Source organism: Equus caballus, chromosome 8, assembly GCF_041296265.1.
Source record: "Equus caballus isolate H_3958 breed thoroughbred chromosome 8, TB-T2T, whole genome shotgun sequence".
NCBI classification, from domain to species: Eukaryota; Metazoa; Chordata; class Mammalia; order Perissodactyla; family Equidae; genus Equus; species Equus caballus.
Window position 1 is genome coordinate 25283932 of NC_091691.1, and position 17389 is coordinate 25301320.

Below are 17389 nucleotides of genomic sequence, written 5' to 3' on the forward strand. Positions count from 1 at the left end.
CGAGCTGGCATCAGCGATGGGGACTGGGGGTGGGGGAAGAATGAAATGAGGAGGGGGTTCTCTGGGGTCCTCCCTCTATGGGTCCCTGTAGGTGGCCAGATCCCTCCCAACCAAAGCAGTTCTCTCTCCCTCTCTTGGTTCTCTGCACCCTGCTCTGCCTATCAGGCCTGGAGGGGAGATGTGCACAACCGTGGCTAGTGCTGTACCAGCCCTGGGGGGTCTACACCCACCCTCTCCTTGTAAAGAAGGCCTTTAAAGGCCTCTCCAGTCCCCCAAGCTGAGTGCCCCCTGTCTTGCCAGCTGCCTGACTGATATAACTGAACAGATTTCCCAATGAAATAAAATGACATTTGAGCTCACTCCCCCTTTCGATGAAAACACGAAGCCCCTTAAAAGGAGAGCTGTGTCTTATTCATTTCCTGAGGCCCAGAACCTAGTACACCACCCAGGCCAACGCGGGCATTTCACTAAATTCTTGCTCGACTTAATCTGTAGGAATCTTGATTGCTGGGGCCTCAAGCCACTATCAGTTCACTTTTAAAAACTTGCTAAATTGCTCTGAAGATTAGCTTCTTTAAATGCTTATAATAAATTTTTAAACAGTAACATCATAGAGTAATGCTTATTATTACAAACAACTACACGTTGACTGGGAAACTATTTGCACTCCTACTTCACCACAGTAGTGATAATGGTTTGGAAGTGAAATGTAAGTAGAAAAAATTAAGATTGTGACAGTGATTGCTCTAAGGCAAACTGCCCATTACTGTGTCAGGACAGTTTGTCTCCAAGTGTGTTTTCTACATGATTATGGCGTGAATTAATTCCGTAGGATCTAGTCTGCTATCATTTCTCTATTTTCAAGTGCCAACAATCATTTAAATCTCATTTCTATTTACCTTTTGTCTTTTGAGGATATATTCAAACACAGAGCAAAAGGAGAGGTAAGCACAGTGAATCCCTGCGTGCTCTTCTCCAGGTGCAACAACCCGCGGCATTCGCCCATCTTGTTCCGTCCACTCCTCACTTTTTCAAGTATTTTAAAGCAAATCTCAGGCAGCATATCATTTCACCCTTAAAAACTTTAACATGTATCTTTAATGGGTAAGAACTTTATAACTCTAACTAGAATGCTGTAATCACACTGAACTAAAATTAACAATTCTTTAATTTCATCTTCTGCATGTGTTGGCTTGAATTCTTCTATACTGAGGTTTCTGCCTCATGTTTTTGAGTATGTAAAATAGTTTATATAGGCAAAGCAGGATAAATGTTTGATTCTGCACCCTTTTCCCCTTTAAACCAACTTTTAGAAGACTGAGTTAATGCTCAAGTAACCTCCAAAAATGACCAATAAGCTTTTTTAGGGGTATCAGTATTAAGTAATGGATTTGTATCTTTCTGTGTGTTTCAATCAGTTACAGTCCTGAATCTTTCTGATGCTCAAATTGTCCCTGGCCAGTGGGAGACACTTCAAGCAGGCTCTTAAGCTCACATACCCCAGGGCTCTGACAGCTTCCCTACCCTGGTAAAACAAGATGTCCCAGGACCACCTGTGCACCTGCTGCCCCTGACCAGCACCAGCCCTTCTCGAAGACATACTGGTTCCTTTTGGTGGAAAATTTCTTTTGATTTTGATGTTTTCTTCTCCAGATAAAATTAAATTGAAAGTTATCTATAATACAAAGACAAAGAATGAAACAAATGCTGGCTTTTGTACTTTTCTACTAGCAGAAAAGTTTAAGTTACATTAAGACTTTAAATACAGCAGGCTTACCGATTAGGTGATGAAAAGGCTGGCATGCATTCAGCCAGGTTAATCTCATATCCTCTTATTGTACTATTCTTGATCTAGCTCACCAATTAATTTTAGGGTAAATTTCACCAAAGTCACATGTAATTTGAGTTTGGGCTTGAATATTAAGTGTTGGCTTATTAGAAAGCCCAAATTCATCTTCTGTTCAGTGCAAAGGCCTTCCCAGTGACAACTCATTTCACCAGAGTCCTCCAGTCGAACGTGGGCTTTCAGGTGGAGCCTGTAATCCCAGCCCACGCCACTCCAGAGGTGTGCTGCAAACACCCCTAACGTGTTTTAACTCAATCCAAATGTTCCTTGAGTTTTAATGAAAAAACTTAACAGTTGCAGAGTTGAACTGTTTAATATGTTAACAAAATTAAAGATCTGAAAATACAAAAATACAGTGAAAGAACTGTAGAACATTACGAAACTGTTCTAAAATACAACAATCTCGGGGGCTGTGTGAAACCATCTCCAAGACTACAGCCTACTCGGGAAAGGAAATTTACCAGCTGCTTATCAAATGTTCCAAGAAAACGACCGACTCAACAAACAACGTATTAATCAAGATTGCTATTTTTGATTGACGATGTCAAAACCGTTCTTGTTGAGATGAAACTTGCTGCCCTCAGAAAGCAGCAGGCAGCAGGATGCAGACTGGAACAATCCCTTCCATGTGGAGCAGGCTCGCATCTTAAGAATTAGTATGTTGTGCGCTTTAAGTGTACCTGACCACAGAAATGCAAAAAGCTAGGCATGAAAATAAATGGACTCGTCTCAGAGAAGAATTAAGTGGTCTCAGGGACACATAATTTGACAGTTTTCTAGTTCTGGCAGGCACAACACATCAAGGTGTTTGGGTTAGCTTTTTTTTCCTAGAAGACTTATTTTTGAATATTCAGAGGAAAAAAACTAGATCTCCCTACTTCTTGGACTTGTGGATAATTGTGTCAATAATAAAGAAATATAATAATAGGTGTGACCAGTTCTGATAACTGTCATGTGCTATAAAATGTTACTTTCCTAGGATCACTGGCCTTATAACACCTGGGGACTCTGGGTGGAGGAGGGGAGCGATGTGGAGCAGAAGGCAAGACGGGACACCAAAGCTGATCATAGTTAACTGCCTTTGTCCCCAGTCTCCTAAAAGCAAGGGGCTTGTCACACTTGCCCCAGGCTAGTCCTACTGAATCAGAATCTCAGCAGGTGAGTCAGGGAAGCCAATGAGAAGCCCTCACTCCAGATTAGCAGAACCAGTTAGCTGCTGGTTAACTGAGCAGTCTGGTTAAAGCAGTAAATCACTAGACACACACACAATGTTAAAGATACACATCCGTCTACTTTTTCATATAAGGCAAAGGTCTTTTCTTAGAGAAAGAGTCCACTGGCCCCAGTTCCAAAAGTTCTTTCCCACCCAGACCACATCCTTCCATATGGAGAATTTAAGACACTGGACAGGCAAAAGGAGAGCAGATGCCTTCTGGAATTCTTCCATCTTCCCCAATCTAGTCTACGCCTAACTCACTAGCAAGTTTTTTTCTAGTGACTCACATTCTATGTAACTCTTTCTAAAGCACTGTGCTTACAGTTCTCACTCTTCCTCTTTTCACTCACGGTTCATCAGTTGCCAGAGTATTTAATGAAATCATTTAATGACAACAAATAAAAGCAGAATGAACAGGTCAGAGGAAACGCGTTTGACTCTCGGTAGGTATGCAACGGCCACGTGGGAGCAGAAACACGAAAGCACCTAACCATAATGGGGGGGGCATCAATCACTATATTCGATGAAGGGACTGGAGAAGAATTACTGAACACTTCAGTTAAGTGGAGGGAAGTCGATTAACAGCTTCTACTGTAATTTTAAAATCCAGATCCCTCCTCCTCTCCCCCAAAAGAAAGCAGCCTATAGAAGACCAAATTTCCAAACTCTGCTTTTCTTCTTAGTAGTCTGGCCAGGACGAACAACCAAAGCATTCACTTGTTTAGTCAGAGCTTAAGGGTTTTTTTCCTCTTCTCTATTTCCTTTTAACCACAATTTACAAGAAACGCATGTATGAGAATTTTCTGGTGTAGTCTCTACACAGGTGCAAATAAGAAAATCCCTGTCCAGGCGGATCCTGGATTTATGGCATTAAGACACTATCTTTTGACAATTTTGCTTTTACATTTAAAATTCATCATGACATGAACTTTCCAACACCTGACTCAAGAATTCGTTTTAATAGATAAAAGTTACTCTCACATGACTGAAATTATTCATCTTACTACTCAGTATGAGAAAATGCTATTCTAATAATGAGATTATTTTTTTAGTCTATGGGGAGAGAAAGGGATTAGTCAAAGGAGAAGAGTTACTCTAAATTACTCTAATTTCATAACAAAAACTGCAATTATATCTGACAGAGGGAATTAGATGTTTTAACTAAAAGAACTGCCTAGATACTTAAGACTTACTGCTTTTCAAACAACAACGAAATGTTGATATTTTAACAGATTTATGTTCAAAGATGTTAACTGCAACATAATTTATGGTAGCAAAAAAAGCATCTAAATACTCAATAGGGGAATGGTCACATAAACTATGACATATCCACATGATCAAATATCATGTAGCCATTAAAATTCATGTCATATAAGAATATTCTAACAAAAAAAGGGCACAGATATATTCTTGTATTCTGATAAGAAAATGCCCAGAGTATAACTTTAGGTGAAAAAAACAACACAAAACAAACCAAAAAAATGTATATACAGAATGATCCTAATGAGAAAAAAGACAGAAAACATAGAAAATGTTTGTTAACAGTGTCTATCTCTGGACGGTGGTATTACATGTGATTACATTTTTCCTCTTTATAGTTTTCTGTATTTTAAATTGTTTTTCTATAATAAACATGTAAAAAAATGTTATTTTTAAAGATTTGATCAGCTGGGATCAGAAATAACAAATAGTATATACTTCCCTGACTTCTTAAACAGCACAGAAAAGTAGGGCAGCTTTTGATGAGACAAAACTGTCATTATGAATATCAAGTAACTGTGGCACTGTCTGTGACAAACCAACACCCAGGGGCTGCGGAAGCAGATGGATACATTTATCCCCTGAACAGGCATTTGCCAAAGTGCGCCCCAGGGAACCTAGTCCACCAGTTCTGCGACAGGTGAGTTTGGGAAACACTGCAACATATGCCCCTCTGGGGCTTCACCACACACCCTAGCAGGAAGGACCAAACAAAGCAAAACAAAACAAAACCCCTCTTATTTAACCACAGGTTTCCCAAATTCACATACCAAGGAATCCTTTTTAAAGTCATCACTATCAAAATCCAGATGTTGGGAAACACTTCCTTAAATCGAACGGCTCCAACCAATTCATTAAGAAGTGTCACAGCTTGCAGTTCCCGGGCAGGTACTGCCACGAACTGTGTTCAGCAGTTTCCCAGTATCGCCTCATTTAATCCTCATAACAACTCCATCAGGACAGTATCGCAATACTCTCATTTTAAACACGAGGAAATTGACATTGAGGAAGGTGAATCCGTATCCAAAGTTTCCTAGCAACCCAAATCCTATTTTAGTAACTACTATGCTTAAGAGTTGACCTTATGTTTTTTGTGCAGCTTTTTATGACTTGTGCCTCCTCTTTCTCTATCATTTATTTCTTGATGATGTTACTGGCCCTACTCCTTTTTCCCTACACCCTTTAAAAGTCTGCCACTGACAGATAAACCATATAACCAAATGTGTTTTTACTGGAACTGTGTGCAAAGCAAGACAACAGGCTCTGCGATGAGTGCAGTGTAAGCCCTCAAGGTCAGTGATTTGGGTTGCCCAAAGATCTTTTTTAGTATCATCCTTCAGCCTTCTAACTGACCTCCCTGCTTTCTGGTCTTATACCCCTCAAAGCCATCCTTCCCCTGGCTGCCTGAATCATCTACAGACATCAGAAGTGTGACTGCAGCACTCTCTGGTTTAAAATTCTCCCACGGCTCCCTCTGACTAGAGCCCAAGCTCCTTTACATCTGGTCTCTGCCTGCCCTCTGGCCTTGTCGCCCACCATGCCCTGCTCTGTTCCCTTCAACAAGGCCTGTGATATTCCTTGCATAAGCTCTCTCTAGGCTTCTTTCCTCTATGCCTCTGTTCCTGCTTCCCACCCCCAGGCCTGGAAGCCCTTCTCTCTCATTACCTGGTTAATGCATCCTTTGAATCCCAGCTCCTGAGTCCTCTCCTCCAGAAAACATTCCCATTGATCTCCCCCAGCCCCATAAAAGTTTGTGGGGTCTCCGCATCACTACTGTTTTCCATGTACAATGTTTTGTGAAATCAGCTTTTGTATACCTGCGTCAACCCAAAAAATGAAAACCATGTGGCTTAGCAGTTTCGCATCCCCACGGTGCTCCATAAAGCTTGAGTAAATGAATAAACTTCCCGGACCTCAGCTGTGTTCACATTAATGAAAGCTGCCGACTGATGGCAAACAGTAATTAGCACTTACTCTATCCCTCCACCAACCCAGGCACTGGGCTACGGATATGAAAATAACCTTGAGGTGCCATTAACTAAGCTTGACAATAATAAAGGATTTTATTTGAAAGAAACATTAACTATGACACTGCTTGTAACGTAAACTACAGTCATGTGCCACATAATGACGTTTTGGTAAACAACAGAGCGCATATATGATGGTGGTCCCATAAGATTAGTGCCATATAGAATACTACTCAGCCGTAAAAAAAGACAATTGTCCCATCTGCAGCCACATGGATGGACCTCGAGGGCATCATGTTAAGTGAAATAAGCCAGAAAGAGAAAGACAAACACCGTATGATTTCACTCATATGTGGAATATAAACAAACTTATGGACAAAGAGAACAATTTAGTGGTTACCAGGGGAAGGGAGATGGTGGGCACAAGGGGTGCAGGGGCACATTTATATGATGTTTGAATATTAATGTACAACTGAAAGTTCACAATGTTATAAACTATTTAGACCACAATAAAAAAATTTTTAAAAAAATTAATGCCATATAGCCTAGGTGTGTAGTAGGCTATACCATCTAGATTTGTGAAAGCACACTCTATGAGGTTCACACAACGACAAAACTGGCTAATGACAAGTTTCTCAAAACATAACTCCGTCGTTAAGTGACCACAACTGTATTCAAATAGCTGCTTTTCACATAAACTCTTTGGCACAATAACAAACAATGTTCCTCACAATTCCACGAGAAACACTTTTAGGAGCTTTCCCTTGACACACTGCAATGTAACCTAGTGACAATAAAGGTACATCTCCCTCTACTTTCACTCTTCCCTATGAAGAAATTCTACCAAGAACTTTCCTCTGTCTTTGTACCTCTGGGTAAGATAGTTGTGAATAATGATGGAATGTGAACAACCCACACGGCTGAGGAAGGAAATAAACCAACTACAGCTCTTGTTCCAGCATGTTGTCTGCGTCAGCAATTACATAGGTGAACAGTGGCTGACACACAGGTCCTTACAGATAACCCTGCACTGGTACCTGGCGTAATCCCCATAGCAACACACTGCTACAAATACTGTGATAAGGGCCAAAGCAACAACAAAGCTGGCTTAGCTGGAGAGCACATCAACCCTGCACAGGACGGCTGAGGTTCAAACAGTTTGGTCTACTTCTAGGTTCCTCTTTTGGCTGGTCTGCTACAGTACAAGCGCTCTAACAGGATGTCAACTGGTCTGTAAAATAAGGTCACTGGATTTGTTTCTCCCTGGCCCCTCTTTCCTTCTCCCAACCCGCTAATTACTCCTTGTGGCCTTTCAAACTTTTATAGTCTCCCCTATTTCCACAAGCACTTGGAGGAAATTAGTGCCCAAGTTTGTATTTCAGCAGACTGCTCCCTGAGGTCCAGAACTACACCTCCAACTGCCTGCCAGCCAGTGCCACATAACTACCCTGCTTGTCCCTCACACTTAGGCTGGCACAGTCTCAACGACCCCCTCTGTCCTCCTCCTGCCTCACTCTCTTACTGCCACTTGAAGCCCAGTTATTTCCACTCACTCAGCAGCACTAACTGGGCACATCCCGTGTGCAAGGCATCATGCTAGATGCCAAGGACACAATGATAAGCACAACAAAATGCAGCCTCCAGGCTAGTCACAGGAACAGGGAAGTAAATGACTTACAAAATGTGTGTCAAGTGCCTCAGAAGAGGTATACAAAGAGGCTAAGGGACCGTGTGTCTGTGACTAAGGGAGGGGGCAGGGCATTTGGAAGGATACGTTGATGAGGTCTCTCGGTGGGCAGGGGAGGGCGAGGGACAACTCCATGAGGGCACTGAGGTGTGAAGGGAGCCCCGGAGGCTGCTCTGTTCTCTCTCCTGGAAGCCTAGCTCAAATCCTAATTTCTTCTTCCCTCCACTTGTTTCCACCTTCGACCTGGTCTTCCCGAATCTCCCCATGTGAAGCCAGCCCATACACTGCTGCCCAATTAATCCGCCTACAGAGCACCTCTCATCACACTGTTCCTCTGCTCCAAAGTCAGGGAAACTCAGGCTACCAAATTCCCCGCCCTGGAGCTCACCCCCGGCACTCTGCCCCTTCAGCCTTACCGTGCGTCATCTCCCTACTCATAAGCAAATCTGTTCAGGCTCAAGTAGATGGTAACTCACCAGTCACAGAACCTGTCTCTGCCTTCCCGCTTTGTGCCTAGGCTCAGGCTGTCACTTCTTCTCGAGCCCCCATTTCTGTTTGTCAAAATCCTACTTAGAGAAATAAATACCTAATTCAAGACAGCAGCTCCCAGGGTGGGCCATGCTCAGGACGGAGCACAAAGAGGGCTTCTCACTGGGCTGGGAGTGTTTACTTCCTAAGCCGGGCGGCAGGTACACAGATGTTCCTTATATTATTCTATACTGTCTTATAGGTACTACTGTATTTGATCATTTATTTTCTTAAGTCTTACCCATCTACCGAAGTCACCTCTGGCACTCGGCACCCAATCCAGCCAGAGAGCCTCTCTTCATCTGACCTTCAACGTCATTTCCAATTCACACATGGCCTTTTTCTTATTCTTTTTGAAAAACTGTCATAAAATATACATAAAATTTATCATTTAACCCTTTTTAAGTATACACCTGAGGGGCATTAACTACATTCACACTGCTGTGTCACCACTATCCATCCCCACAACTTTTTCATCTTCCCAAACTGAAACCCCCTACCCCTTAATCTCTCTCGTACTGTAGATGCTTGTGTACTTGGTATCTTGCCCATCTTATAATATAGGGATTATGCCCTATTCATGTTTCTATCCTTTACAATGCCTTGCACACAGGAAGCACGCCACAGCTTGGAACTGAAATGGAATCTTCTTGAAAAGGCCCAAAGTTTTAGCTTTACTAGCTAATAATAACAATTTACTGTGTTCACTCTGTGCTAGGTACCACGTTAAGCATCTTATATACTTATTTCATTTAATCCACCCAACAACCCTATGAAGTAGGTTACTGTTATTACCCCTTTGTTTTCAAGGAGGAAACTGCAAGTGGAAAGACTGAATACTTGCCAAAGGTCACACTGCTAGTATCAAAAGCCAGTTCTGTACTATGCCAAGCCCACTGCACTTTTAATCAGTGCAAAAGAAGTACAGAGCAATTAAATAAAATAAGGGATCAGACTTCATCTAAGCCAGTCTAACAATTCCGAAAATCTCTTACTAAAGAAAGGGAGCTGGGCTCTACTGAAAGCTTCCTCTGCGCCACGTACTGCCTCCACCTGCTATTCTGTTTACCCTCACAAGAACCCTAAAAGGCAGGCGAGTTACAACCCTCACTTTACAGTGGAGGGGCTGAAGCACAGAGTTTAAATAACAGAAATGAGGTCACAACTCTCAGCTAAGCTCTTTCTATGAAACTTTGATGCCCCCTTTAAAAAAAGTAAAATCAGATAAAATTGAATTTCAGAAAATATTCCTGGGCACAGTACTTTTTTACTCAAGACTTAAATAGGTCCATGAAAGTGAAGATTTAAACAGAAAAACTGAAGGCTTTACATACACACTAATGACTGCACAACAGGAACAGAAGCAAACTCCAGTAGTACCCACCCAAAGAGTTTAAATCTCAGCCTCCGAAAACCAGTCCCACCAGCGATGGGAGTGTGTGTTGGGGAAGCAGCCCCGGGTTTACAGCAGAGTGGATGCATTTCAATGAGCCATCATGATTCACACGGCAGCTCCACAGCCCCACACAAATCACACAGGACACGCCTTAGGGAAACACCTTCTTCCAGACCAGACTCTCGACTTTCCGCAAAACAATCTGTTTTTCAGACCCTCAGAGTTTCCGCATGTGGGCATTTTCACTTGCCACAGGGAGAAAGATCCTGAATTTGCATCCTCAGGGGGATCCTTACTTAACACGAACCCATCAGCGTTTCCTCAGAGAACACACTGGGAGAAGTGACCCGAGAGGTCCCGGTTAGCTGCCTAATCCCCTAAGCGACAGTTCCTTTTAAGGGAGCGCCTTGCCAAGTCCAGCAGGGTTAACGTGGACGCTACAGAAAGGCGCATTCCACTGCCATGTAAAAATAACTTTAAATAAAAATAAAAATGTGTGCATATGAAACGTCAGCCCACGGCAACAGGAAAGAGCGTAAGATCACTAGGGCTGTGCTCCATTTAGGGAGCTGCACGCGGACAGGAGGAACAGGAAAAGATAAACACACGGGCCAGAAAATGAGAACGTCCAGGGCTCCGAGATGATTTGAATGTCTTGCGCTGCGCTCAAGCTCAGACACCACAATTAAAACGATGTAAGTGTGGCATAATGCACTGCTGTACTTAAACCTAGCAGTGAATGCCTTTGAAACCTAGCCACACTTTCCAGTGGCCACAAAATATCCCCTCAGGCTTGAAGAAGCCTTACTCTACAATTTAAAACACTTCCTTCTTACAATAAAAGAAAAAAAAGCATTGGTTCAGGTCAAGGGAATCTATGCTGTGAAAGATCTGTTCCATTTACTGTCTCGTCCAGACCTACTGACATACGTAATCATTTTAACCGTAGAAAGGTAAAATGTTTCTTAGACTAATGGCAAATAAAAATTTACTTAAAATTCTTGTCAGGATGATCTGGTATTAATGATTGTCGTTAACCTTTCTAAAAAGAAAGAACTACAGATGATTATTAATAATTACAATTACTCTTTATCGAGCACTAACTATATGCTGTGTTAAGGACTAACATGCACTATCTCACATAATCCCCGCACCAAATCCAGGAAGTAAACATTCTATTATCCTGCCCCAATAGATGCTCAGAGAGCTGAAGTGACTTGCTGGGAAGTGGCCAAGTCCAGCCTGGAATGTATGATTCCAAAGCCTGTTCTTTAACACACCATAAATGTTCCACTTGGTCAAGAGTGGACAGTTCACAAAGTATTTCCTTCTACTGTGTCTAACAACCACTCGAAAATAAAGCAACGCATAACAGTAACAGCTGAGTGAAACTGTGATGGCCAGAACTCTGGCTGTTCGTGCTCCATGTTCCTACAGAAACATGCCACGTCCGGCCAGAGCAATCGGATTGCTAAGTGTCACGGTGGCTAGGTGAGCCGCCTGGCTAAGGCATTCTGGTCTTCGCAGTCAGTTTCCTTGTTTTGAAAGCACTACGCCCTGAAGAACAAACTACTGCTGAGTAATTTAGCTTGAACTATGTGGTCTAATCCAGTGGAGGCAGTGAGCCCTCAGGATCCGTACAGGGCAGTCTAGCATGAAGGTCACCTATACTCAAAAATCAAACAAAAAAATTCTGCTAGATTAATTTGCCCTTCCATTTAAAAAATCATCTCCAGTTTCTTAGGTAGAAGAAACAAGTGAAGCTGTCCCTAACGGCCTCGGAGTCAGCAGAATTACTCCATTCTTTCCACAATCCTCCCTCCACTAAAAGGCAGTTTATTTCTCTTAATGTTCCACCAATATAACTACAGTATTCTGTTCTTACTGAAACAGAATAGTCACATATAGCAGAATACCTTGTAGGTGGGGTTAAAACATTAGAAAAAGACATCTATCATTTTATTATTAAACTAGAAAGATGCCAGCTGACAATCAACAAAAGGCCTCCCAGCAACTGAAAAGCACAGAAACTAAGCAAAGATTTTCTTTTCTCTGAAGACACGAAACTCTCATTCAGTCAAGAAAGATGGATTTTGTCACTCATTATTCTCTAAAATGGAAAGTGCCACATGGAGACCATAAATGGGGTAAATTGCATCTCGGAGCAAAGTTGTATGTGCCAAGTTACAAAGCCTGTGAATACAAGGGGTGTATTAATGGAAAGACTGATACCATCTTACTACAGTGGCCTCTCTGTAGCTTCAGACAATGATCTGTTGAGGGTTTTCCAGTGATTTTGAATGTGCAACCTCCATACAAGCCCCCTTTTAAGGGGGCTGGCTGGGTGCTGAACAATCCCTCTTAGGAAAGAAAGCCAAAAGCCCCTACTGGGGCTTTGGGGTGAGAGGCTCAGTCCTGGAGGCGTGGGAAGGCTCAGACTTCAGACACAAAGGAGTAGGAGTGGTGGAGGGGCCGGGAGAGCCGAGATCAGCCTGGGTCCACCTGCCTGGAGGGGACCCAGCCCCACAGGATGGGACTTTCACAGCAAGAGTTCAAAAGGGTTGGGAGTTAGGAAGAGAAGGAAGCAGATGCTGCAAATGTAAGAGTAAAGTCAGTTACCCCTGAGAGCAAACCATGCCACAAGGGGTGGAGTGCGATAACCAGAAACAGGGTGGGCACATGCCTTCTGGAAGCTGGGCAGGCCCTGGACCATCAAAGAGCTAGGGGTTAGCTGTCAGCCCCCAATTCCCAGTTTCTCTTCTCCCAAAAAAACAGCTCCAGGAACCCTCCTTGGCCCCAGCGGGGTAGGGCACTGCCACTGCCAGGCAAAACCACCATACTAGAATTCCCACATTCCCTTCTTCCATGGGGCGCGGGGGGGGGGGGGGGGGCCGCAACTCTTAGAGAGAAAGGGAGCCTGCTGCCACCCTAAGGCACATCCACCAGACGGGAGAGAATAGCCCCCTGGGTAACTCTGCTAGGACCACTTCCAAATGAAACCAGACCCCGCAGGGCCCTTCTGACACTCTTGGGAACCCCCAGATACAAGGACCCCGCAAATCCTAACCCGGCTAAATCCGTGGCCTCGTGTCTCCCAACCTCGGGGACCCCTGCCCAATCCTAAAGCCCAGCTCAGAACTACCTCCCGAACACAGCTACAGACACTCAGCCCCCTACATCCATCTTGGAAGCCCCACATCCCAAGACTCAAACGCAGCCAGTCCACTCAGCCCCTCAAAACCTATCCTCAGACCCCAATAACTCCCTCAGTCCCCCGGGACCCCCCAACCTCCCAATCCCCGCCCAGCCCCAGCCCCCGGCCCGGTCTCAGTCATCCCGAATCCTCGACCGCAGTCCCCTCCACCCTCTCCAACTCACCTCGATCCCCCCAGGTCCCTCCCCGCCGCCTCAGACGCGGCCACAGCGCGCCCGTCCCCGCGCGCGCCCGCCGGGCTCCGCTCCCCGCTCGCTCCGGCCCCGGGACCCGGCCAGCCCCCGAGCCCGTCTCAGGACGCGTCCCCTCACCCCCGGTCCGTCGCAAGCCCCCCGCGTCTCGCCCCAGTCCCCTCAGCCCAACTTGAGGCAGCGCCACCGCCTGCGCCCCGGGCCGCCCCTGCCCGCCGCGGCCCCCGGCCCCCAGGCCCCGCCGCCGCGCTCGGCTCACCTCCTCCATCTTCTGCACCATCTCCGTCAGCTGGCCCTCGTCCTCCAGCAGCTCGTTGAGCTGCACCAGCGACAGCCCGGCAAACCGGGCTTCGCTCGCGGCGCCCGCCATCCCCGCGTCTCGGCCGCCGCCGCCGCCGCCGCCGCTGCCGCTCTGACCGCCAGGCTCCGCCGACCGGAAGCGCCGCCCTCAAGGCCCGCCCCCGACGGGGGGGGCACGTGACGCCAGCCCTGGGGCGTGACGTCATCGCCGCGCGGGCGGGCGGACGTGACGGAGCTGGCCAGGCACCTGGTGAGAGTGGCGGAGGAGGATTCCTCAGGGAAGGTTGGGGGCGTCTGAGGGAGGGAGAAAGGACCTGGGGACGGACTTGTGAGGCTGCGATCGGCGGTGATGATGTCACTGCGGCACAGGAGAGTGCGCTGTGACGTCATAAGAGCCTTTTTCCTCAAGGAAGAGAAATGCCGAGATCCGCAGAGATCAAGCAGTGGGAAGGAAGTTACCGCAGCCTAAGCCCGGCCTGGGCCGGGGAACCCCAAAGAAAGGAGACTTTATGGGGAAACTATAGATGCGTTTGGAGCTGCCAAGTCATTCATTTAACAAATGTTTATTGAGACCTACTATGTGAACTAGAAATTGGGGATAAAATTCTGAATAAAACAAAAAGGAGCCCTGCCTACACGGAGCTAATGGAGTGACAGGAGAAGCAAAGAAAAAACAAGTAAGAGTAGAGAAGACCTTCTTTAGGGAGAGTTGGAAATGATGGCCCTCTTAGAGAGGGTGACATCTAAGGAGATCTAAAGGATGAGAAGGGAGGAACCAGCCACTATTCCTGTAGGAAGCCCAAGGCAGCAAGACGAGCATGTGCAAAGGCCCCGAGTCAGGACTAGCTTGGTACATTGAAGGAATGGGCAGAAAACCAGTATGACTGGAGCATCCTAAGCAAGGACCCATGCAAGTAGCCCCTTTACACCAACTCAGAGGAAGGCGCCTAGACACGTAGGTGGGCCCAGCTGTGCTCTTTCAGAAACAACATGACTTAGAGTGCAATTGCTCAGTCTCTCCAGCTGTCTAGAAGTCTCTCGAGATCCAGGAGTCTGGGACTCATTATCCTGCTTTGGAATCTGCCACCATTCTAGTTGGGGAAAAAACCCTAAGTCTGAGGTTAGCCAGTACAGCCCCCTAATTTTACATATAAAGAAACTGAGGCCCTGTGAGGAGGAAGTTTTTGGTTTTTTCCAAAATCTAGTAATTGGCAGGTCTCCTGGCTCCCAGTCTGGCATTCACCACGCTGGCATCATACCACACTGACCTGGTCGCATGACTCGGCACTGAACACAGTCGAGGCATTCAGTCATAGCTGATTGGCTGCCTTGTGAGCTTTGTGTATGGAGATGATGCGTCTGCTCTCCCATCCGTAGAACATAAGGTCTAAGTTGTCTGTGCGTACGAGCTGGGCTCCACTGGCCCGTTCTTTCTCTCCTTCCAGCCCCTTGTGACTAAGGGCACACATTTGTAGAAAAATGAACAAAGTTAGAGAAAGCATTTCATACTCTCTGTAAGCAAAAGGTTTTACTGAGTTCAAAAGGAGCACTCAATAGTTTTCTTCCTTTTAACTTGTTGTACTTGGTCAAAAAAGGTGGTTTTGATGAGAAAAGACCACAGTAAAGAGTAAGGGGAAGCAGAAAGTCAAGTTTGTGTTCCGGATACTAGCTCATTTTTCTTTTCTTTCCAGGAAAACAGTAGACCTGCCAAAGTGGGCACAGTAGCTATATTTCCAGGAACTTCTCACCTGGGAGGCTTAAGATGTTGTCCAGAAATTCCTCATGGTCCCCACAGAAGGTGAGACTAGGTTAGGGGTCCGGGGGCTGCGGAATATAGAGGGATGAGGTGACTCAGCCAAGAGCACACACCAGGAACAAGCCCCGTGCTGAATGCCACACCTGTATGCAGTGACCGCTGAAATGCTCAGTTGGAACAAAGTTCACATTCTTAGCCTCGCCTAGTCCTTTTATAACTTTTCTCCAACCTGTTTTCTGCCACCAGCCTATTCAAGTTACACACCACTTCCTTTGTCAAGCGGAGCAAACCACAGAAACGTCGTGTGTGCTGCTGCTCTAAAAACTTCTTGTCGCTCTTAAAAGTGGTTGAAAGAAGAAAAGAAACATCAGAAAATCCTGGCATTGGTGTCAAACCTGTCGATGTAATGCGTGGGTGGACTTGTACATTTTTTCCCCTTTTGTGGTTGACTGATATTTGGGTTTCTCTGCGTACCTACGTCTGCCTGTAATAGTTGTAGGTTAACTAATGTTTTGCTCTGGCAAATCAAGGACAACGTATGTGTGTGCCAGGGCTTCTCTCTCACTGGAGTATTGTTGCCGCCCAAGAAATGAATCTCCTGTTAGACAACATCAGGAATTGTTTCGAAAGCATTCTTCCAAAAAAAACCACACGTAACCTTTGCATAATTGAACCTCAAAATCCTCCAGCCTTGAAATTAGACTTCTCTCTCTCCAATGCAAGTTAGTAGAATTATTCAAAATATTTTCCAGTTCGAAGAGCTGGGAGAAAATGTGTTGACCTGGTGACAAGGTATCGTAGCATATGCTGTGCAGCTCTGTGTGGGCAGGGGAGGTATTATCCCCTGAGGCGGCAAGTGGAACAGCCATGCCCCTCTCAGGACACACAGCCTGACGTCACCACCGCTGTCACTGTCATCCACTAACCTCTAAATACCCAGCAGGACCTAAGCCTTAATCATGAGAAAAAAAAATTATTTTAGACACAGTCCCTGCTTTGGAGAGAGAAAGAAGATATAAAAACTTGGAGCAGTATTTTAAAAATTATATATAAGATTGATATTACTTTGGTGTGTTATAAAGGTGGAGGATGCAGAAAGGTTAGTTATTTTGATTTGAGGTTTGACTCTTTTCAGTTTGGGATTTTTTTTCTCTTTTATTTATTTTCACTCCCGTGTGGGGTTTGTTTAAAGAAAGAGAGAATATAACAAACACTCATGTACTCACCAGGTTACGAGATAAACATCAGAGACGCAATTGAAGCCCTTATGTATCCTTTCTCCTCAATCCCATTTCCTTTCTCCCTCTCCAGAAGGTAGCTGCTATCCTATTTAGTTATCTTACCTTCTCTGGATAGATCTGTAAACAATAAAGATATTATATACAGATATATTTCTGCTACTTGTTTTGATCAACATTAAGTTTCTGAGCTGTATCCTTGCTGATCCATATAGTTTGAAACTCTCTTTTTTTCACAACTGTGTGGTGTTCTGCTGTATACCTACGTGATAATTTAAAACATCCTTTCTTCTCTTGTTGGGGGTCATAGGATTTTCATATCTGCAACTGTACGGGATATTGCCACATCATTCTCCAAAGTGGTTGTACCAGTAGTATTTGTTGTTTTATTGCAATAAAATATACATAATGTAGAATTAACCTTTTTTTTTTTTTGAGGAAGATTAGCCCTGAGCTAACATCTGCTGCCAATCCTCCTCTTTCTGCTGAGGAAGACTGGCCCTGAGCTAACATCCATGCCCATCTTCCTCTACTTTATATGTGGGATGCCTGCTAGAGCATGGCCTGACAAGCGGTGCCATGTCTGCACCCGGGATCCGAACTGGCAAACCCTAGGCTGCCAAAGCAGAACGTGCGCACTTAACCACTGCGCCACTGAGCCAGCCTCAGAATTAACCATTTGTAAGCGTACAGTTCAGTAGCATTAAATATATTCACATTGTTGTTCAACCAGCACCACCATCCATCTCAAGAACTGAAACTCTGTACTCCTTACACAGTAACTCTCGCT

The 17389-nt window shown here is 45.0% G+C and overlaps 1 protein-coding gene and 1 long non-coding RNA gene across 2 annotated transcripts in view; one reads left to right on the forward strand and one right to left on the reverse strand.

Annotated features, from left to right (window-relative positions):
- Positions 1-15515, reverse strand: part of VPS37B (VPS37B subunit of ESCRT-I) — a 27900-nt gene extending 12385 nt beyond the window's left edge. The window contains exons 1-3 of the mRNA XM_023647255.2: positions 15354-15515; positions 14874-15060; positions 13565-13852 (exon numbers count right to left, since the gene is read on the reverse strand). Of these exons, the coding sequence (XP_023503023.1) occupies positions 13565-13675 (111 nt within the window). The 5' untranslated portion in view covers positions 13676-13852; positions 14874-15060; positions 15354-15515. The remainder of the gene's footprint in view (positions 1-13564; positions 13853-14873; positions 15061-15353) is intronic.
- Positions 13682-16752, forward strand: LOC111774666 (uncharacterized). Its single transcript, XR_002809764.2, has 3 exons — positions 13682-13855; positions 15297-15403; positions 15608-16752. It is a non-coding gene; the product is annotated as an uncharacterized lncRNA (long non-coding RNA).
- Positions 16753-17389: the final 637 nt, after the last annotated feature.